Source organism: Typopeltis vanoorti, chromosome 11, assembly GCF_054136105.1.
Source record: "Typopeltis vanoorti isolate ZY-2024b chromosome 11, IOZ_Tvanoo_1.0, whole genome shotgun sequence".
In the NCBI taxonomy this organism is placed as follows: Eukaryota; Metazoa; Arthropoda; class Arachnida; order Uropygi; family Thelyphonidae; genus Typopeltis; species Typopeltis vanoorti.
Window position 1 is genome coordinate 91,429,689 of NC_143559.1, and position 25,073 is coordinate 91,454,761.

The following is a 25,073-nucleotide window of genomic DNA, read 5'->3' on the forward strand; positions in this document are numbered from 1 at the left end:
AATGTGGGAAGAAACATCCTGCTACCTCCATATAACATTGGCTAACTAACTAACTTTCAATAAAAAAAAGCCCATATATAGATTCCTCTGGTAATGACAAGAATTTAACCCAGGTTTTACATGGCATATTTTAATTGTAAATATACTAATTTGAAATTCATTCAACTCATTTCTTGCCAAACTTTTTTTTTACTGAAGGCATAGTTTCATTTATTTGTATAAGTTTTTTTTTCTTTATTTTGCAGAAACATTCAGCTCATTTTCTTCATTCCAGTCTCCTATATCAAGTTCATTTCCTACTCATGTATATAAGACTGTGGATAGTGATACATTAAATGAAGAGCCATCTTCAAGTGTCTCAACTCCCCCACAACAAAACTGTAGTAGTCTCCCAGTTTGCATTGCACTTACCATCAGTATGAGCTGGAGTGAGTTCTGTGCTAATCTGGATGAATTCAGGAAACATTTATCAGAATCTTTATCCCAATATACAAAACCAATCCAACCATACCAAATTATTTTCAGCAATCTGCAAGAATGCAAACCTCGTAGAGATAATGAAATCTTAGTACGCCGTCGAAGGCATCCATCTATTGTTGTAAATATATTTGTGACTGATAAAGATGGTGTATATGATGATAAAATGACAGAAATATGTGGGATTATACTTAAAAAAGGAGTACCAGCACATGGAACAGTTTTCTATAATAAGGTAAGAAGTCTTTTATGAGAGATTTTTAAATGTTTCTATATGATCTAAATTGACTTTCACTGTTTCTCATGCTGAACATTTTCATGTACTGTACTTGAACAAAAAATCAAATTAATGAATATTTCATATGAATATTTTTTATATTCATATAAAAATATTTATATGAAATATTCATATGGATTTTTCCTCTTGCAAGATAGGCAATGAAACTGGCTGGACAATAGATACAACTGATAGATTAAGTTCTTTGTGCTTAAAAAAAAGGTGGGGAGGGGATTCTTTCTAGAATCATTGCAGAAATGATAGGTGAATAGTTTATATATATGGATGGATTTTTAATTGTCCTCACATAGCATTAATCGGGTATTACTGGGCAATATTAGCATTATTGGGTAATTCTAATATGAGATTCTAATCATTCTAATCATTCAGAAGAAGATAATCTTCTGAATGATTCTTTCTGAATAATAAACAGTTCATAATATATTAAGTAATGTAGGTGGTGAACTGTGCGGAATGGTGTGACTTCCTGCAGTGAGTCTTTGAAGTGAAGCATAACAGTAATAATAATATTTTTGAATTTATTTAATCAAAGAAATTTGCTGTCTTTTTCATTTATCATGCAGCTTTATCATGTTATTTAATTATGTCTCCTTATTATATAGGTCATCAATGTTAAAATATACCAAATAGAATATGAACCTCCTGCAGCAGATACAACTGTTCCATTCCATGCAAATTCAGGAATCATAGCAGCCATTACTATTTCAGCTATAGCAGGAGCATGCTTGTTCTTGTTGTGCATTTTGTTGGTGAGTGGTTTATTTAACTCTTGGAATAAAGAAATAGGGAAAGAAATATATATTATTAAATAGGGAAGAAAAAGTTCATTTTTCTTGACATATGAATTCAGAATTCTTATTTTTATATACAGACAAAATACAGTTAGTGGATAACAGACCAGTGGTTCTTGAGGTTTTTTTTTTTTTGACACCATGGAACCCTACATAAAAATTTGTTTTTCACAAGATCGGTATTAAAATTTTCATTAAAAAGTTACAAGAAAGGAGCTATGACAATGAACTATTACCTGTAAAAATTCTAATCAAGAAAACAGGATACATAATATTAAAAAAAATAAAGTAACATAACTGTTCTATAAATAAGTCAATTTAATAAAAATTTAGTATTTTTCCCCAATTCATTGAAGAATTTTTGTTAAATCAGAAACTATAACTAATACAAGTTCTGAATGTCTGTATACTATGGGGAAATCCTAGTATTCCATGGAACGCAGTCGCATAAACTACATGATGGGGTGTATAGAATGGAGTGCCCTCCCATGAAGAGTCCCTGGAGATGTCACTTAATAATAATTGTTTTGAAAATCAAAATTTTTATATATGGAGATTAAATAAACCTTCATTTTAAATCCTCAGGGATGTTATTATTATGCAGGTATCTCCATGGAGTCAGCAGCCTCATCATTGGAGATCCATTTATTCACACACTAACCATCATTCACACAATACCTATCATACTTCTCCTTAAACTCACTCATTGATGAAGCACTCACAACCACCTCCAGCAGCCCATTCAACCATTCACCACCCTCCAAGCAAAAAACCTAGTCCTAACACCCTTGTTAACCACTCTCTTACACAACTTCCACTGGTGTGACACCTTGTTCTCTCCCGTCTTGCCATATACTGAAAAAAGTCTTCAGTGTCAGTCCTATAGAACTCCTTTAATAACCTAAATGCTTCTATCATTTCTCCTCTTTTTCATCTATCAGCTAATTTTTTAAGCCTACAGACCATTAAACTATTCTCATAAGGAACATTCTACAAACCTGCCACAATCTTTGCCACTCACTTCTGGATCCTCTCCACAACTTCATCACAACAGAATCTGGGAGTTCAGATCTTTGCACAGTAAGCCATGCACTATCTACAGGGCCGGCGCTAGGCTGGACGTCACCTGCCTGCAAAGCTGAAATGGACGCCCCCAAACAAATGGCAATTTATTTATGTATTTTTATTTTTGTCATAATCATGTGGAAAGAATTTACAAGAATGTTTTGTAAATTTGTAACTGTAACTTTTTCTAACTGTAAATTTGCAGCAATTATATTGACTTACCTAATTATTATTACTTAATTTACAAAAATTTAAAGAAAGAATGAAACTTCATACTAACACTTCGAAATGGTGCCCACCTTGTAGTGGAGCCCACCTGCAATGCAGGCCTGCTTCTGCTGGCCCTGACTATCTATACACTGTCAAATCATTTCCTGTATCATTGATATACAAATTAAAACAACAGAGGTCCAAGTACTGAGTCCTGTAGTATACCAGTGGTCACTTGCCTTTTCCTTCACTCAACTTCTCCATCAACCACTCTTTGATATCTGTCAGTCACACATTAATCCAAATCACCAGATTCATATCCATCCCCATTTGCTCCAATTTATACAATAGGGAGCTATGTGGAATCTTGTCAAATGCTTTTACAGTCTAGCAACATCGCTGAGTAGGCATTTCCCTTATCCAACTCCATTGTAACTTACACATTGTAACATATGAGTATGCTGATCACCTGTTTCTTCATAATCCCACCACAACCTTTTCTTTGTGCAACTCTTGCTTAATGAAGCTATTCAATCATCTAACTCCTACCTGATTTATCCTGACTCTAGATAAACATTCAGATACTGCTTTCTTCAAACACTCCCGGTAGTCTTTCCAAGCAACTTGCACTAAAACCACTTGAATGCAGTCCATTGCTCCTATACAGTTCACTTTGTCTTTCAAATTCATTCCACACATTTACAAACTGCACTCCTTTCTCCTCACACATTTCTGCTAACATATTCATAATCCTTGCTCTCTGTCTCACCTCACCACTGTCATACCTGGGCAACATATTTACTACCTTTCCTGTCACACTATTCTCTTTTATCCGTCTCAACAACCTCCTGATATCTGATCTGACATGTTCTTTGTTCGCAGTCAAGTCATTTGTACCTATTACAGCTACCAACTCTTCTACTCTCCAGTAAAACAAACTTTGTGCATCTTCTTGTCCAGCACACCTTTAATAATTGAATCACCATACAATGCCACTCATGGGTTTTTCGTTACCTCTTTTATACCACATTATTTGTTTTCATCATTTTCACTCTTCCATACATATCTTGAATTCTCTTAACTTCATTCTGCATCCATTTCATCTCTTGCCTCATCTTAACCAACTAAGGCCTTTGACAGAATACAGCATGGTAGACTGTTGCATAAAATGGAGAATATGGGTTTGGATTATAGAATACTAGCATGGATAAGTGGATGGCTGACTGACAAATATCAAAAAGTGGTATGCAGGGGATGTGAGTCTGCAAGATTTAAGGTAACCAGTGGTGTACCACAAGGATCAGTGCTTGGTCCACTGTTATTCAACCTGTACATTAATGAAATTGGGAAGGATTTGAGAGTATAGAGTTTTCCCTGCATGCGAGACCATTGCATGCTTTGATCATCCTAAAGGAGTGGAGATACCTTGGTGTTATGTTCACTCCAAAGGGGAGGTCTTCTGTCCCTTCTGCCTTAGGGTGGACAGCGTTTTGAGGTAAGCTCTTCTTAAATCCCCCAGCAAAGGCTCTTTATTCTGTCCTATTATCTCCTACCTCGATTTTACTACAAGTTGGTTCTTGATAGGACGCATGTCTCAGTATTTTCCAAATGGATAGGGCTATTCGCGCTGCCATTAGATCATGACTCTGATTACCGCCAGATACCTCAATAGCATATTTCCATGGTCGGGTGAAGGATGGTGGGTTCAGGGTCCCATCACTAAGGTGGTTGATTCTACAGCTCCACTTATCTGGAATAGAAAAACTTGCAGCTTCATCCTCTGCTATCTGTAGAGAGGCTTTTCATAGTCCTAATATCCAAGAGGAATTTAGATGTGTGAAGGAGTGGACTCTGTATCAGGGTGCCCAGATTAAGACAGCAAGAGATGAGTATAAGAGATGGGCATCTTTGCTTTACAGTTCTGTAGATGGTGCCTCCTTAGTAGAGTCACACTTGGTACCCCCACAACAGTGGGTACGTGATGGGACTACACCCTCTGTCCAAAAAGAAACCGAACATCTTCGAAAATGGAAGAAACTAGTGGCGCCTCCTGTCGTATCTTTTTGTTGTCGAAAGCGACAACCCTCATTAGTGTTGTCAACTGTTTATGACATTTGTTTCATTAGAAGCCGAGTTATAGTGCCAAAAGTGACGGAGTGTTTTGACGAACGGTCGGAAAATGAGTTTCAAACAGAGAGCTGCGATTGTCTTTTGTGCTAAACTTGGTAAAAGTTTTACTGAAATGTATCAATGCTTCAAAAAGCATACAGTGATGAATGCTTATCCCGTACTCAAGTTTACGAGTGGTTTGAGCGATTTCAAAGTGGACGACAAAAAGCCGGGCCGTCCAAAAACTGGACTGAGCGAAGTTAACATCCAAAAAGTGCGTGATTTCATCAAAGAAAACCCGAAATCGTCCATGAGATTGATTGAAGATGAATTGAGGGTTCCAAAATCAACTGTGCACAACATTTTTACAGAGTTTGGGCCTCTGTAAATTGAATTCGCGATTTGTTCCCCACAAGTTGACCGATGACCAAAAAATGTATCGAATTGAACACTGCAAGGACCTCATTAAAACTACTCGTAAGGACTCAAACTTCCTTTAAACGATTGTTACTTGTGACGAAACGTGGTGTTTTTTTTTTTTTTTAGTATGAGCCTGAAACAAAGTGCCAGAGTGCTAAGTGGAGACCACCAGAAGAGGGGCATCTGAAAAAAAAGTCGCTTGGAGAAGTCAAAAGTGAAGACAATGCTGATTTGTTTCTACGATTACAAGGGCATCATCCACAAGAATTCGTTCCGCCTGGCCAAACGGTCAATGGTGAGTTTTATCTCGAAGTTTTGAAGCGATTAATAGCAAGAATTCATCACGTACAGCATGAATATCGTGATGCAGACTGCTGGACACTTTTACACGATAATTCACCATCTTATCGTTCGAACATTGCGAGACAGTTTTGAGCAAAAACCAAGTTTGAGTGTTGGATCACTCGCCTTATTCACCTGATTTAGCACCCTGTGACTTCTTTCTCTTCCCCTGACTTCATTTGCCTATTAAAGGAAAGTGATATGACACCACTGAAAACTTTCAAGTGGCAGTAACCACGACTCTCAACAGTATCCCAAAAACCGATATAAAAAAAACTCATTTAACAAATTAATTGACCATACCTCAGATGTATCAAAGCTGAGGGAAAGTATATTGATTGAAATAAATGATCTGACTAATTATAATTAGCCTGTGTTTTATTTTCTATCAAAAGTTCAGTTTCTTTTTGGACAGAGGGTGTGGATTACTTCCAGGTTTTGAGTTTATTGATTTAATAAGTACCTGGGGTCTGCCCAGCCCGATGAGGCAGTGAAGACATTAGCTGTAGGGCTGACTGCCATTATAGTGAGACTTTGTCTCACATTTCCCAATGCTGTTTCCAGACACGTGGTGTCTGTGTGCAGAGAGATGATGCTGTGGTCTCCATATTGACTAACTATTTTAATAACAATGGTTAGGAGACCACAGTTGAACCACACTATAGAACAACTTCTGGCATTAGAAAGCCAGATATAGTAATGAGGAGAGATGGTGGTGTTTGGGTGATTGGTATTCAGGTAGTGGGTACTGGGCACTCACTTACCTATTGCCATAAGAGCAAGGTTCAGTACTATGAGTGAAATGCTGACCTTGCCAGGCAAATAGAAGAGGAGTTTGGGGCAGCTCCTCGTTTTACCAGTGCCACCGTCTCTATGAATGGTGTGTGGAATGTTACTAGCTATAGAGACCTGTCTTTACTTGGTTATCCAAGAGTGATGTTAAAGTTATTTCTTTGAGGGCCCTGCATGGTATACTAGTGGCTTGGCATTACCATCAGTGCATGACAAATAGCATACCAAGGCCTAGCATCGGGTGTTACTCTTGTAAACCTTTATGTAAAGGCCTTGGGCTATTGTAAAGGCTTCTTAAGTCCTTTTGGACATTATGTTTGGACTCTGTACTGCTCTATCAGTACAAAGTATAATAAAATAAAATATAATCAGTGGTGTATCACAAGGATCAGTACTTGGTTCACTGTTATTCAATCTGTACATTAATGATATTGGGAAGGATTTGACAGGTGATATACAGCTACTTGTTGATGATGCAAAAACAGGCAGAGTAATCAGGAATGCTGTTGACATGCAGTACTTGCAGAATGATTTGAATAGGCTGGAATTGTGGACATAGGAAAATTGATGTCAGTTCAATGTCAGTAAATGTCAAGTCATTCTCTTGGGTGTGATTAGATATCCAATGTCTTATTATATTGGTGGGATTATGCTAGAAGAAACTGATGAGGCTATGAATCTTGGAGTGTTAGTAAATAGGAAGTTGAAATTCAGGGGACCATGTAGCAAAGACTGCAAATACAAGTGCCTCCATAGTGCAATTGGAAGAACAATGGTATGTTATGCTCTTCGATTAGAAAAGGCCTAAGTTTGATTCTAATTGTGATGGGAAGAATCTTTATATAGGTTTTTTCAATTGAAGTGAGTTAGCTAATCTCATATGGAGGTAGCAGGGATTTTTCTCCCGAAAACTTGGGTTTTTCATTCCGCATACAGACAAATCAGCCTTCAGGACACACACAATTTACAGATAAAAAAAAAAAAAATACTAGTAGTGGTGGTGGTGGTGGTGGCAGTAGATGGTATTGGTGTAGATGATGGCAATGGATGGAAGTGGTGGAAATGGAGAGCTGTAGAGCAGGTGACCTCCCTCGATGAGTCTTTGGACTCCTTGGAAGTGTCACAAAATAATAATAATAATAACCCAAAACATAATTGCAATGTTGAAACGAACGTCCACACGTTAAGATAAGGATGTCATTTTGCCTCTTTACAAGGCCTTGATAAGACCTCACTTGGACTATTGTGCACAGGTCTGGTCTCCTGGTTTCTGTTGTGATTCTGATATAGTGGAGAGTTTGCAAAGGACTGTTAAAAATGATATGAGGATTGTGGAATACTGATTATGAAGACAGATTGAGAATTTGTGGAATGCAGACACTAGCACAGAGTAGAAAGGGGGGCGGGATATGATTGAGACTTACAAACTTCTGAAAGGGTCATACAAGCTTTCAGTTGATGGAATTTTTTAATTTATAGAGGATGGGAAAAGACAAGAGGGCATCCTTGGAAGCTGAGAATGAATACTGCTAAGAAGGGGGTGAGGGCTAGATTTTTCTCTCAAAAGGTGGTGCGTGGTTGGAATGGATTGCCATTGGATGTTGTGAGTGCAAGCAGTGTGAATGAATGCAAGAAGAAGTATGATAGCTGGTGCATATAGTATGTGGCCTCCCTCGATGAGTCCCTAACTCCTTGCAGGTCTCTCTTAATAATATGCAAATGCATGTCATCTACATTCTCCCATATACTTCTTGGATCCATGTTCCATGAATCCATATTCCCCTGATGTACTTTTACTCTTGTTTAACCCCCCCCCCCCATCCAGTTTCTTCTGTCCTTTCTGAAGACATATCCCTTGTGTTCTATTCCTATGGCCAAACATCCATGGTCAACCACATCTCACTAATGCATGTAACTTTTGGCCAAGTTGTGATAACTAATGCCAAAAACTCCTCAATCTTATTTTGAATACTTCTGGTATTAGCATATATAAACTGGAATATATCCTTGATCCCCACCACCTTGTGTTACTTAGCTGACAAAAGTTAACCTGGGGGAGCTATACTTCGCATCATGTGATCACTCTCCTACTTACTAACTTCAAGGACCTGAACACATGCACTCCACTAAACATTCTAGTTTCCCTGCCTTTGTACTTCCAAACTGTCACCGAACAACACTTTCTTAAGATTCCTGACACCAAATCTATTTAGATGCAAACCATCCACCCTATATTACAATTCCTTCCTTCCATCAAACTCACTCCACAAACTCCACATCAATCTGTGCAGGAAGAATTCGTAATCATAGCTTTCCATCTTGGCTCACCTATATCATATCATTATTATTATTAACATTTGACCTCCATGAAGTCAGAGACTCATTGTGGGAGGTACACACTATTGCACACAATGCTCATCCAACCATGCTTTAAGCTGCATTCACTGTGTCTACACCCACAACATACTCAGGCAATGCATTCCACTCACCAACCACTCTCCATGTAAAGAACCTTCTCCTCACTCCTCTGCTCACACCCTCCTTATACAGTTTCCAGTGACGGCCTCTTGTTCTATCCTCCTCCTCTCCCATTATATGAAAAATCTCTTCCATGTTGAAGAGATTCCCCTGACTAGCTTACATGTCTCAATCACATCCCCCCCCCTCCTCCTATTCATGAGGCTCTGTAACCTACATTCTCTCGATCTGTCCTCGTACTCCACATTCCAAAGACCGCTGACCACCTTTGTGAATCTTCTCTGGACCCTATTCCAACATATCTTCGAAACCATGAAAATCCGGTGACCAAATCTGTGCACAATAATCTATATGAGGCCTTGATCAAGGCCTTGTACAATGCCATTATAACCTCTATTTCTGCATGTCGGGATCCTATGCATCATTGCCATTATCCAATGTCACATCTTCACAACTTGTCCAATGTGGCTCCTGAATGTCCACCATCACTCCTAGATCTCTCATCTCCTCTACTTCCATTAAAGTTTCCCCACCAAGTGTATACTTTGCATCCCATCGTCACTTACCAAATCTCAAAACCTCACACTTGAGACATTGAACTGACAGTTCCACTTACATGCCTATTCATGCAATCTCTTCAAGTCCTCTTGTAAGGCTATAACATCCACTTGATTCTGCATTGCTCTCCCCAGTTTTGCATCATCTGCATATCACTAGTTAAACTCATCCCATTATCATTACATACAAACTGAACAACAATAGTCCCAAAACTGACCCCTGTGGCACACCACTAGTGACCTTTCTCTTTCGGGATACTGCACCCCATATACAACTTTCTGATACCTATCTGGCAGCCAGTCACTGATCTAACTCTGAAGTCTGTTATTCAATCCCATTTGTTTCAATTTATTTAAGAGCTTTTGTGGCAGTCTATCAAAAGCCTTTTGCAAAATCTGTATATGCATCTCCCCTGTCCAAGGTATTTGTCACCTTGTTATAGTACATAAGTTAGTAAAACATTATCTCCCCTTAACACAACTCCAGATATACAGATCAGCCTATAATTTGAAGCTACAGCCTTATCACCACCTTTATGCAGTGGAACAATTTTACCCTCCTTCCACTTCCTTGGAACCTGTGCTGTTGTAAGACTTTTATTGGCGACAAACTTGCAACATTTACTTTCTCACTCTTCATTTTCGCATGCACTATAACAACTCTTTCATGTCTTCTCACTTACCACACTTGTCACCTGCTAAATCATTTGTACCAGCCAAAATAAACATCTCTTTCACCTTAACTCTTTGCATCCTTAATATATCACTGACATCCTTAATCTTATTATTATTATTACGGGCGACTCCAGGGAGTCCTTAGACTCATCGAGGGAGGCCCTAAACATCATATCCACACAACTAGATGACATTCTCACAGTATCTATCATACCTTGCCTTGAACTCGCTCACCATCATAGCACCCACAACAGACTCTGGCAGTTTATTCCACTCATTTACCACTCTAAAAGTAAAGAACCCAGCTCTAACACCCTTGTTAACCACACTTTTTCCCAGCTTCCATAGATGTCCCCTAGTTCTACCACCACCAGTCCTGATCTCAAAAATATCCTCTGAATTAATCCTATAGAAACCCTTTAGCAATTTGTATGTCTCAATCATACTCCGCTTTTCCGCCTATCAACTAATTTCTGCAACCCACAAATCTTCAACCTGTTCTCATAAGGTTCATTCCATAGACCTGCTATCATCTTGGTCACTTGCCTCTGGATCCTCTCCACCTCCTCCCCATCAAGAAGAAACCTAGGTGACCAAATCTGGGCACAGTAGTCGAGATGAGGGCTTATCAAGGCTCGGTACAGAGGTACAATAACTTGCTTGTCTCTGCTCATCAAAGTATTTTTCAACAACCAAGTGAGTCGATTAGCTGATTTAGCCATTTTTGCAATGTGCTTCCTAAACTTCATCTCCCTATCCACCAACACTCCCAAGCCTCATCAATCTCCTGGAGTACAGTTCTGCCAATGTGGTACACTGCTGCTAATCTTTTCACCCCAAAATGCATAAGCTTACATTTTGTCACATTAAATTGACATCCATTCTCCTTAGCCCAGAACTCCAATCTATCCAAGTCGTCCTGCATGATTTTGACATCTTCTGCATTCACTATTGCCCTACCCAACTTTGCATCATCAGCGAACAAATGAACCGTTCCTCTTAGATCCTTCCCTATATCATTAATGAACAAATTAAACAGCAGTGGTCAAAGAACAGAACCCTATGGCACACCACTAGTCACAGGCCGTCTTTTGGACTCTACTCCTGAATCTTAGCTTCAGGAAAAGGCGATTTCATCACACTCCTCAAGGACTACACGTATCAATGACTCGCCATACAAAATCCGATCTTTATTTTCATGCTTGCACTTTTTCACTCTCTACTTTCTCTCCACTTTCCTTCACTTCTGTGTCATACCTTCTGCCAGATGTTTCTTCAACCACTCAATCTCACATTTTGTTCTGTGAAGAACTCCATGTATGTGTGCTATCCTTTCCATCATCATCCTCTTGATATTCCACTGCATCATTCATACAGTCACTTATAACATTTGCAACACAAACTATGCCAGTTGCATTATCATGCATTTCATTTTTCAAGTTACCATCACTCTTCTTACCCTCTTACCACTCATTATATTCATTTATGAAACACTTTCAACAAACACACATTCCCCAGTTTCATTCTTCTTTCCAAAAAATATCTTGTTTTACAAAGGTCATATTTCACATGCCCATTAAAATTGCCTGCTACTGTTTTGCATTTTGGTGCTATGATGCACAGTACAGTGTAGAATAAAAACAAATATTAAACCTTTAAAATTCCTAAAAATGCACATACTACCCATACAGTTAATCCAACAAACACTCATAAATATAATGATGCAAAAAGAATGACTTAATTGTCACTAAAAACTTCCAAAAAAGAACTTATCTTTCAATCCCAAAATTCATGATTTTCACTATCTTCTGCCCTCTCATGGCCGATATATTCTACATATATCATCCTCATCTACCTAAGGTGGGTTAAGGCTAACATGAACAGCTTTCCAGTTGAGTCTATCTGCAACAAAGTTACTATATTTAAATTTCTGTGTGGGTTCAGTCCACTCATAATTTTTGTACCTATTTATTTCTTAACCTCCTCAGAGATTTTTTCCTTCTACTTTCCATTTTTTGAGAATTTGCAGAGTTCCTTCAGTAGCAGTCTGTACACATTAAGCAAGACAGGAAAAGGTGTTCAATAGGGTTGAGATCAAGCTTTGTGGAGGCCAGTCAATCCTGGTGATTCATGTCCACAAACCACCCAGTCACAGCAGCAGTCTTATGACATGGGCCTTGCTGAAAAAGACAATGGTCAGTTCCGTAGAAATACCATGAAGTAGAAAGCATTGCATTGTCCAGGATGTTCGGATACCTCTCAAAGTTCAATGTTTGTTTGTGGCACCACAAACAGAGGTCTAAGACCAAGCCAGGAAAAACAGGATCAAAGACCATACCATCACACCACCACCTCTGAATTTCATAGTTGGGATTATGCACTCTGGTAAGAGACATTCATTCACTGGCATTTGCCACACCTGTACATATACTTGGTAGAGGGTGTGCATGATTCATTGATCCACAGGTTTACAAGCTTCCAAGTCCCACTGTATGTGCTCTTTGCACTACCAAAGACAATGCTACATGTTGGTTCAGGTAATGTGGGACTTGCATATTGTGGTCCAACATGGAAACCCATGTTGTGAGCATTTGGTTCTGAATGTTTTTGTTCAGATTCATGTTCCAGTCAATGGCTGGAACCCCACATCAATGGTCACTTAAGTTCAGTGAGCATGGTGGGTCGTCCACTGAAGGTAGCACTTGCAGTTGACTACCAGCACTTTCATCTCAGTATGGTATTACTGATTGTTGACCTGGGATGGCCCAATTTGTCAACAATTTGCCCAACATATAAGCCTGCGACATTATATCCTGTCATGATGCACCTTTCAAACTCTGTCAGTTCTCTTCTTGCAGCCATTTCACCTGGACACAGTTGCACTGCTTGAGAGCATCATATTCCTCCAATTTATACTGGGTACAAACACACGACTTGTTACATGGGAGTGTCTGTTGACTTCTTTCCAAGTAGTGTACTCTGGATCAGAGACAGATGTAGGTTTGTTTTTTTTTCACTTGGTTAAACCATAGAGTGACTGATGCAGAGGACATAGTGGAATTGTTCAATGACCACTTTATTGGAGTATTTCATCCTGGAGGAGTCAGTTTTAATGCTAGAGGGACAGGGCAGGTTCAAGGTTTAGAGGTACAGGAGGAGAGTGTGTTTCAGATACTGAGAACTCTGGATGTCAATAAAGCTTTGGGACTGGATGGTATTTCACCACGAGTTTTGAGAGAATGTGCTAGGGAACTGACAGTGCCTTTAACCTGGCTTTTCAATGAAAGTCTGGCTTCGGCAAAGGTGCCCAGGGAATGGAAGGAAGGTAAGATAGTGCCATTGCATAAGGGTGGTAACAGACTGGAAGTGTCTAATTATAGACCAGTCTGTGTGTCATCAGTAGTTGTTAAGATCTTGGAGAAAGTAGTGAGGGACCATATACAGCACTAAGCAGATGAGGGTAATGTTATCTGTGAGAGTCAACATGGATTTGTGAAAGGGCGCTCTTGTTTTAGCAATATGCTAGCCTTTTATAATAAAGTTACAAGAACATTAGATGAGGGAAAGGCATATACTGCAATTTTCTTAGACTTAGCAAAGACATTTGACAGGTTGCCACATGATAAGCTGATATTTAAGTTGCAACACATGGGTCTGGATGTCAGATTGGTCAACTGGATTCAGGATTGACTGTGTGATAGGTATCAGAGAGTTGTGTAGGTGGAGCAGTTTCAAGGAGACAGAAGGTTACAAGTGGGGTCCCACAGGGCTCAGTACTAGGACCTATATTGTTTAACCTTTATTTCAATGACATTGCCAGTGGATTGCAAGGGGATATTCAGTTGTTTGCGGATGATGCGAAGCTGGGAAGGATTATTAGTAATAGTGCAGATGCTCTGCAAGAGGATTTCAATAAGCTAGATAGATGGGCAAATGAATGGGGGATCGGTTTAATGCAGCAAAATGTAAGGTCTTGAGGTTTGGGAAACATCGATGGGGACTTCATACTCTATGGGAGGAGTTATACCGGACAAAGTAGGAGAGACAAGAGATCTGGGGTTGATGATTGATAGAAACCCGAAATTTAGGGGGACATATTGCAAAGGTGGTGAAGGTAACACAGACGATTGCTGCAATAATGAGAAGGACACTGACCTGCAGAGATAAAACAGTTATCATTCCATTGTATAAGACCCTGATCAGACAATACTTCGACTATTGTTCTCAGATTTGGTCCCCAGAATTTGAAGGGGATAAATTAACTGTGGAAAAGATACAAAGACGGATGACAAAGATGGTCTCAGGACTGTACAAGGATAGTTATGAGAATCGACTGAGGGAATGTGGACTGCAGAGTTTGGCAGATAGAAGAAGGAGCGGTGATATGATTGAGACTTTTAAACTGTTGAGAGGTGGTTACAGGGTTGACACTGGGGAGTTCTTTCACTTGGTTGAACAGCGAGAAGGAGTGATGACAAGAGGCCATCCCTGGAAGTTACGAAAGGAAACTGTGAGCAAGAGGATGAGGAGTGGTTTCTTTGCATGGAGGGTGGTTAAGCCGTGGAATGCATTGCCTGATAGAGTGGTGAGGGCGAGAACGGTCAATGAGTTTAAGGAGTGGTATGATAGACTGTGTTTCTTAGGGGGAACCTCCCCTTGATGAGTCTTGACAGACTTTATGTTCTTAGGAAGGACCTCCCACGATGAGTCTTTTGACTCAATGGAGGCCTGAATAATAATAATAATAATAATAATAAATTAATGATGCCAAGAAATTATATTCTTGTTTTAATCCTTTGTCCAAGTGTAAGCCATAGTTTGTCATCTTTGCAACTAGGCTACTTGTATATAGAGGCTAATGACTTTACATCAATTGCCTTAGAGTCCTATAATGCAAAGCACAACTCCTTTCAGACCTGTATAATGCTATGCGTTTGCTTATACTTGGACAAACTATTAAACCAAGAATATAATTTTAGCATCTTTAATGTATAGTTTAACCAAATGAAAAAAAACTTACAAGTAAAACAATACTCTGTTACACCCAGTGGCAAATTAAGGATAGTTGGGGCATAAATATAATTTGCCCCTAGGCAAATTATATTTGGGAGCCCCAAAAAAAAAATAATAATAATAATAAAATAATAAAAAAATAATAAAAGTTAGGTGGCAAATAAATGAAATTTTGTACTTTTGAATTTTTTGAACTTTGGATTTTTCTGCCTGTTAAAGGTCACTTAAGTTAAATAATAAAAAATAAAATAATAAAACTTTTTATTTTATTTTATTTTTTTAAATTCTTTATCATTTTTTTTTTACAATTTTACAAAGTTTTTTTTACTTGCACTACACTCAAATAATGAAAACACAAAAAGTCACACTGAAAAGTTATTTTTGAAACAAACACCTCACTCTTACATGATTCAATAACAAATGAAATTAAGGAGCAACCAGGCGAAACTTCCTATCTCGGCAATGCAATCAGTTTTCGTAACCTTGAAGCTGTCAACAATGCCGTGCACCGACATTGGTAATGTGGTTTAATTTAAAACGTAGATAGCGTGACTGTTCAAAATACGAAGCTTGTCAACTAGCGCTGACATTGGTATTGCGGCATTATTTAAAGCGTAGATAGTGCGCGCTGTTCAGAATATGTATTAAAATGTTATAATTGTTTTGAAAAAATTTTCGCTTAAAATAATCAAGATTTTTATGATGTCTACTGAAAACATTAATTTATTTTAAAACACTATAGGAAAATGTCTTGGCTTGGGGGCCCAAAGCTTGAGGACACTAGCAAAGCTTGAGGCCTCTTGGCACACCCAGGGAGGGGGCCAAGGGGCCCTGGCTCCCCCAAAAAAAGAAAAAGGAAAAAAAGACTGGAAAATTTTCCAAAAATCTTTTCCTAATTAAAATTCTTTTATTTTTATTTTTATTTATGTTGTGTCTTGTCTGCTATTTCTATACTACTTATGAATTAGCAATCACAGGAGATGGGAATACCCTCTGGCTCTTGGGAATCACGACCATTGTGAACACAAAGCAAACGAAGTAGTGCTCAGGTGATACTTCGTTCGAAGAATCGCCCGAGCCGGGCCAGAGATCACGGATATCATGTATTGGTGATCACTGCAGATGCTCAGTCATAGGTCGTAAGCACTATGTAGTGTGCATTCTTAAATCGTCTACTCAACTCAGTCCCCCTCAAGACTAAATCATGTGTGCTAGTCCCCCTTCCCCCCCCCCCCCAAAAAAATTAAATCATGAGCACTCAGCCCACTCCAAAGTTAAATCCTGAGTGTGCCACTGGCCCTTAGGCACGTGCCACATTGCCTTAATGGATAATCCGCCACTGGTTACACCAACCAAACTTATAGTACATTAATGCTGTGTCAAGGATTATGCAAGTAGAAAACATTGCTTTGGAGACAACATTTTTATTTTTTTTAAATGGCACTTTTACTCTCAATCTCTAAAAACATTTCTAATAAGTCTATAATAAATTTAGTTTAATCCCTTATCCAAGTGTGAGCAAACAAAGTTTGCGCCTGAAAGTATCTTCAGGACTGGGGGTAAAGTGGTACAACAGGTATAATAGGTAAAGATGACTTTGCTATTGCTTCTGCCTGGTATCTCCAACTCTGGGCCTGGCTCCCACTGAAGAGACCTCAATAAAGGTCGAAACTAGTCTGTGTAGTGGCCCTTCCCTTAAGGCATAACATTATACATATCCGCAAGGAGATGTGTTTCGCATTATGGGAGATACTGAGATAGGAGTGTTGGTAGCTTGCTCCACCTTTGCAAGGAGTTGCCCAGTGTTGTACCACTTTCAGGTGGAAATTTTCATTTAAGTAAACAAGTTTACCTTCTAATAAATTTCTCAGTGAAGCTAGAACATCAAACTAGAAGTATGAAAATGGCAGACAGTTGAATAGGTTATTTTGTTTTAAGTCTGCAGATTTATATTAAGTAAACAGGTTGACCTGACAAATCATTCTCAGTGAAAATACTAGAACATCAAACTAGAAGTGGGAATGAGAGCTTTTTTTTTTACTTCAAATGACAAAACCCTCCAAGGAGGGTTTTGTCATTTGGCTTTGACACCTCCAAGGACTAATTGCAGCAGGGCACTCACACATCTCATCATTTCACCTATTACTTAATCTTCCAACCATACCCAACTCACCATCTACTGCCCACCACCAACAATAGTATATTGTTTTTGTTTTTTGTCTGTAAATTGCATATGTTCTCATAGCTGACTTGTCTGTATTATTATTATTCAGGCCTCCATGGAGTCAAAAGACTCTACGTGGGAGGTCCTTCCTAAGAAACACAAAGTCTATCAAGACTCATTGAGGGGAGGTCCCCCCCCCTAAGAAACACAAAGTCTATCATACCACTCCTTAAACTCATTGACCGTTCTCACTCTCACCACTTCATCAGGCAAAGCATTCCATGGTTCAACCACCCTCCATGCAAAGAAACCACTCCGCACCCTCTTGCTCACAGTTTCCTTTCGTAACTTCCAGGGATAGCCTCTTGTCATTACTCCTTCCTGCTGTTCAACCAAGTGAAAGAACTCCCCAGTGTCAACCCTGTAACCACCTCTCAACAGTTTAAAAGTCTCAATCATATCACCTCTCCTCCTTCTATCCACCAAACACTGCAGTCCACATTCCCTCAGCTGATCCTCATAACTATCATTGTACAGTCCTGAAACCATCTTTGTACCCTTTCCACAGTTATTTATCCCCTTCAAATTCTGGGGACCAAATCTGAGAACAATAGTCGAAGTATTGTCTGATCAGGGTCTTATACAATGGAATGATAACTGTTTTATCTCTGCAGGTCAGTGTCCTTCTCATTATTGCAGCAATCGTCTGTGTTACCTTCACCACCTTTGCAATATGTCCCCCTAAATTTCGGGTTTCTATCAATCATCAACCCCAGATCTCTTGTCTCTCCTACTTTGTCCGGTATAACTCCTCCCATAGAGTATGAAGTCCCCATCGATGTTTCCCAAACCTCAAGACCTTACATTTTGCTGCATTAAACCGATCCCCCATTCATTTGCCCATCTATCTAGCTCATTCAAATCCTCTTGCAGGGCTGCCACATCTGCACTATTACTAATAATCCTTCCTGGCTTCACATCATCTGCAAACAACTGAATATCCCCCTTGCAATCCACTGACAATGTCATTGATATAAAGGTTAAACAATATAGGTCCTAGTACCAAGGGTTACAAGTGAGGTCCCACAGGACCCCACCTGTAACCCTCTGCTTCCTTGAAACTGCTCCACCATACACAACTCTCTGATACCTATTAGACAGCCAATCCTGAATCCAGTTGACCAATCTGACATCCAGACCCATGTGCTGCAACTTAAATATCAGCTTATGTGGCACCCTGTCAAATACCTTCGTTAAATCTAAGAAAATGGCAGTATATGCCTTTCCCTCATTTAATGCTCTTGTAACTTTATCATAAAAGGCTAGCATATTGCTAAAACAAGAGTGCCCCCTTCACAAATCCATGTTGACTCTCACAGATAACATTACCCTCATCTGCCCAATGCTGTATAAGGTCCACTACTTTCTCCAAGATCTTACTAACTACTGATGACACACAAACCGTCTATAATTAGACACTTCCAGTCTGCTACTGCCCTTATGTAATGGCACTATCTTACCTTCCTTCCAATACATCGGCACCTTTCCTGCAGCCAGACTTTCATTGAAAAGCCAGGTCAAAGGCTCTGTCAGTTCCCTAGCACATTCTCTCAAAACTTGTGGTGAAATACCATCCAGTCCCACAGCTTTATTGACATCCAGAGTACTCAGTATTTGAAACACACTCTCCTCCTGTACCTCTAAACCTCGAACCTGCCCTATCCCTCTAGCATTAAAACTGACTCTTCCAGAATGAAATACTCCAATAAAGTGTTCATTGAACAATTCTACTATGTCCTCTGCATCAGTCACTCTATTCTTATTTTTATCCCACAATATCATTCTTCCACAGTCATTTCTCCTCCTACTGGCCACATATCTAAAAAATTCCCTAGGATTTTCTTTGGATCTTAGGGCCAATCTCCTCTCGTATTCCAGTTTCGTCTTCCTTACTATACTAGTCACTCTTCTGGCCTGTGTCTTATACTCTTCATGCATCTTCTTTTCACCTCTCTCCTTATATCTCTTCCATAGCCTCTTTTTCACATGCAATTCCTGTTTAATATGTTTGTCATCCACTTTACTCCAAATTGTGTCATCTTGTTCACTCGTGGTATACAACTTACAATTGCTGCTAACAAATATTCTTTCATAATTTTCCACGCACTAATGATATTCCGGCCTTCCAATTCCTCCCTCCATGAACCTGGGTTTCTGGGAGGAAAAACCCTGTTGCCTACATATAAGATCTGCTAACTCACCTTCAACTAAAAAGCCCATATAAAGATTCCTCATCATGACATGAATCGAACTGAGATCTTTTCCAACCTAATGGCACAATGTCCTATTCTTCCAATTGCACTATGGGGGAGTTTATATAACAAGCACTTATATAACAGAGCTGCAAGAAACTGGGTCACACTCATTAACCCATTTCATTCATTTCTCTGTCTGTTCTAGAGAGATGAATTTGGCAATATCATATTGAACTACATCTGATCAATAAGATTTGAGTCTGAAAATTTAGCCCTAGGTAATGTACACTATCTACCAATAATTTTTGGGACACTTTAGCAATTACAGTTGATACCAGCAGGCAAACACTAATATCGAGTATGTTCACCTTTGGCTTTGATCACCTCCTGCACCCTTTGAGGGAGGCTTTCTACCAATGTGCCGCAGACGCCAGGTGGAATTTGTCTCCGTTCCTCCATCAAAGCAGCACTGAGTTCAGTGACAGATCGAGGATGTGCTTCTCTGGACCTCAATTGCCACCTCAGTTCATCCCACAGGTGTTCGATGGGATTGAGGTTAGGACTCTGTGCAAGCTAGAGCATTCGTTTAACATCCATCTCTTCATACCATTCCATAACAGCTGCAGCTTTTTGGCATGGGGGCATTATTGTCTTGATAGTAACATGGGTCTGTTCCATAAAAACTCCAAAGTGTAGGCTGAACCTGATTATCCAGAATATCAAGGTACCGAACTGCCTTCATGGAACCACAGACAATGACCAGTAGTCCCACTCCAAATCAGCTGATGAATGCACCCCACACCATTACTGTGGTAACAAGCATTCACCAGGCTGCCTCCACGCCCTACTATCAGACTAGAAACAGGTGAATCTTGATTCATTGCTCCACAGTATTTCACTGGTATTTTGTCCAGTTCACTTTCTTTGCACCAGGCCAGACAAGCCACCATGTTTGTTGTTGATGTTTGGCTTGAGTTCTGCTGCTCTTCTGTGGAAACCCAGTAAATGGAGTTTCTTTCGTACAGTATTAGTGCTGTACTAGTGCTCTGGAACTCATTATGGATTGTGGGGTTTTGCATTATGGTTTTTGCATGCCACCTATTTTAACACCCTCCCATTCCTGTCAGTCATTTTTGGTGACTGCCTTGGGTGTTTCCTACACTAGTGATGCCAGAACCTCTCCAAATTTGTTGATCACATTGCCAACTGTTGATTTTGGATGTGCTCCAGTTGAGTGGCAATGGCATGTATGGACATGCCACCAATGTGATAGCCCACAATGACGCCTCTCTCGAAATCACTGCATTCACATCATGTTGCCATACCACCCCCTATTCAACTGCTACAATGAAATGCTGCTTCCTATTATCTGTACACCAGTTTTTATGTTATTAACAAACCTGGAATGTTCCATAACTTCAAATAACAGGGATGTCCAAACAATTATTAATAGTAGTGTATTGTGGGCTAATGAAAAAAAAAACAATTCACTTGTTTAAGAATACTTTAAAATTTAGATATAGTGCTAGTGTGTGTGTGTGTGTGTGTGTGTGTGTTAGCTCTGTAATTTAGCTTTCCTGAAAAATACCAAATACCAATCATAATGCTCTCAGCAGTTATGTAAACATTTTTTTTCTTAATATCAACAGTATTGAATCAAGTTCATTTTTTTTTGTAAATCCCACTTGCAAAAAGCTGTAAGCATACTGTGTGTTCTTAGTCAAGCTAAGGGTCAAATAATCTGAGAAAGTTTCTCTAAGATCAAAAATGGAAAGTTTTATTCTGAGCGAAGAATCCAAATAAGCAGGATGGTGGTCTCACAGAAGTGCCATACAATTGACCAACTGACAACTATTTTAAACAACATGCCTCAGAAATCTTAACCAGACTTTGCCAGATGCTGTTCTCCTTTAGAGTATTAAGAGCTATTAGATGCCTAATGCACAAACTTTTGAAGCTGAAAATACACTGTTATACTCTTACTCTTCATTAAGTCATTTTTAATTTCAAATAGCATGGAGAATACCACTAAAAATGGAAACTGCACTGAATTTGATAAATTCCACGTTATGTTTACAAGCAGTTTACAATAACGAATTTCATTTAAAAAAAAAAGCTGTTTAAGCAGTATAACTACCATATCACATAACTTTGCAATGTGGAATGAGAGTTTAAGTTAGTCCAGTGAAGACTATAATTGTGGTTGTGGTAGGAGGAGGGGATCTTAGCAGAAACTCTGTCAAGGAATGAGAGACCTAATATTTATTGCAAGAGTGTGTGCATGCATGCATGCATCTGGTGGTGGGGGAGGTAAGACAAAAATAGTAGTCATACTATTATTATAACTTGACGCCTCTTAATTGTGAAACTACTATCAATCTCAAACACCAATCCTATTAACTATAAAGCAAATTCAAAAACTACATTAAACATTGGGTACTGTTCTTTATTTTCTTATGATTAATTATGATTACACAATTTTGTAGAGTTCTTGGAACAATTAAAATTCCTTATGATACAATTTATTTATGTTCGATGTTCTGTTGTAAAGCCTGCCTTTTTTTTTTTTGCGATACCACCCCAAACTGAAGCAAATAACTCTTTCCTTTATCAGTACATCCTGCAATGGCAAAAGACAAGAATTTACAGTCATTAATTTCCAATTGTATCTGTCATTTGCATTCCCCCCACTCATTCTCACTTTTTGTAGCCTTGCACTGCCATTTTCATTTCTATTCATATATGCATATTGTACTGAATAGCAAATCACAATGAATTTTCTTATTTCACCTTTTCAATTTTGTTTCAATTTGTCAGTTAATTTAAAAGCATATGCATAAAATATGCATGTACTTTTTTTTTTTCAAAACAAAATTATATAAAAATATATAAAACTAAAAAATAGTCCATTCACAGTACTAATATACTAGAGGTTCCCAACCTCTTGTGGGTGGCAGTCAGTTACATAAATGCAAGTTTTCTTATTGTGTATGTAATTTTATTTTATTCTAAGAGTAATAGTATGTACAGTAGTTCATTTAGGATAATTTTACAGGTGATCATGAAGCAAAGACTGGTTCAGGCAAGAAACTGCAATAATCCCACACATGATGCATATAGCCTAGATTCTTTTTCTGTAAATGCTAGTTTTCAAAGGAGAAGAGCACGCCAGTCCATGAGATCATTTCTCAATCATGGCTTTGATGATCCAGTGAGTACATGCTGAAATAAACTATTGAAATTTAGATTTGCTCTTAATATGTAAGCTAATATGATTATTATCATATCATAATAGCATATTTTTTCATATTTTACCATAAACATCAGTATTTTTTTATTTCTTTATACTTTTCTTTTTGAGAGGTAATTGCACTGATTATCATCATTCTTATTTTGTATAGCTTCATAAGTTTTACTAGTTTATTTCTAATTGTACTTTTTATTAACAATGGTAATATAGGATCTCCCATCTCATCCACTGAATTTTGTTGGACTCACAAATGCATTCAATAAAAAAGAATCCCTTGAAGAGGAATTTAAGGTTGGTTAAATACATATTTCTTCCTTTATAAATATTATTATTATTACGGGTATCTCCATGGAGTCAGTAGACTCATCGTGGGAGACCCAAACTGGCAAAACAATATCTGTTATATCTCTTCTTCTTGAATTCATTTACAGACGAAGAACTCACAACTAAGGCAATGAATGCCACTCATTCACCACCCTCCAGGCAAAAAACCTTGTTCTCACACCCTTGTTAACCACACTCTTCTTTAATTTCCAGGAATGACCTCTTGTTCTCCATCACTATCACACAGCTGAAACATTTCCGTTGTATCAATCCTATAAAAGCCTTTCAGTAATTTAAATGTATCTGTCATATTCCCTCTTCTCTGCCTATCAACCAACCTCTGCAATCCACAAGCTCTCAATCTATCAATGTAGGGAGCATTTTTTACATCACTCACCAACTTAGTCACTCTTCTTTGAACCCTCTCCACAGCCTCCTCATCTCAAAGGAATCCAGGTGACCAGACCTGAGCACAGTAATCCAAATGTGGAAGTATCAATGCTTTATAAAGGGGAATAATAACCTCTTTATCTCTGGATGTCAGTGTGTTCCTCAACAACCAAGTAATCCTATGTGCGATCTTGGACACCTTAGCAATGTGTCCCCTGAACTTCATCTTCCTATCTACCAACACCCCTAAGTCCCTAGCCTCATCGATCTCTTGGAGTACTGTTCCATCAATGTAGTACACAGCAGGTAATATTTTAATCCCAAAATGCATAACTTTACACTTTTCCACATTGTACTGCCATCCATTACCTTTTGCCCATTCTACCAGCTTATTTAAATCATCCTGCAAACTTTCAACATCAGCTTGATTTTTTATTGCGCTACCCAACTTTGCATCATCAGCAAACAACTGAATATCTCCCTTTAAGCCATTTCCTATATCATTTATATACAAATTAAACAACAATGGCCCAAGCACAGAGCCCTGAGGCATCTAGGATGAGGCACATGACTGATCATCTGCCTCATCCTGGACTCGGCTCCTCCATACACCACCTTCTGGTATCTCTCCCTGAGCCATTCTCCTATCCATATCACCAATTTAGTATCCATTCCCATCTGCTCCAATTTGCATAACAGTGTTCCATGAGGGTATCCTGTCAAAATCCTTAGCAAAATCCAGAAGTACCACTGTGTAGCCATATTATTTTGAAAGTGATTATCAATTTCTGTATACGAAAGATAAAATAATTGGGGAGGGAAAAAGAGATGGTGATGGTTACATATATGAAATAAAACGCTGATTAATCAAATACACAAAAATTATGCATTAAATAGTGTAATTCATAAAAAACAGTGTGAGTCTGCTCCAGCACATTCCATCTCAGCAGCAATCTGCTGCGAGGTGAAGAGAAATGTGTCCAAGTGGAGAGAAGGAAAATTAGGTGGTGAGACTGTAAGTGTAAGATTGCAGAATAGGTATGAAAAATGGTAAAATGAAATATGGCTGCAAAGTCAAAATTCTTATGAAATGATCAGGGAAACTGGGAAGGAAAGATAACAAACTGTTTATATACCAGTATTAGAAATATAATTAATTCCAGACCTCCATGGAGTCAAGCCCTCATCAGAGGATGCACGCATGCACACACACACACACACACACACACACACACACACACACACATACACACACACACAACAGCCTATGCATTAAACTCATTTTGTGTGTCCACATTCATTATACACTCTTAGGGAATGCATTCACCTCACTAACCATTCTCTAAGCAAAGAACCTGCTCCTTATTGATGCATTATCAATATACAACACAATTGCTTTTCCCAGTGGCGCACTCAGGATTTAATCTTGGAGGGGGCCGAGCGCTCAGGATTTAACCTTGGGG

General features: G+C 38.8%; 1 protein-coding gene across 4 annotated transcripts in view; it reads left to right on the plus strand.

Moving 5' to 3' along the window:
• Positions 1-25,073, plus strand: part of LOC150101846 (uncharacterized) — a 229,860-nt gene that overhangs the window by 101,029 nt on the left and 103,758 nt on the right. For all 4 annotated transcript variants that reach the window (XM_090400253.1, XM_090400256.1, XM_090400254.1 and 1 more), the window contains exons 4-7: positions 246-712; positions 1,378-1,524; positions 22,702-22,857; positions 23,107-23,187. In XM_090400253.1, the coding sequence (XP_090256379.1) occupies positions 246-712; positions 1,378-1,524; positions 22,702-22,857; positions 23,107-23,187 (851 nt within the window). The remainder of the gene's footprint in view (positions 1-245; positions 713-1,377; positions 1,525-22,701; positions 22,858-23,106; positions 23,188-25,073) is intronic.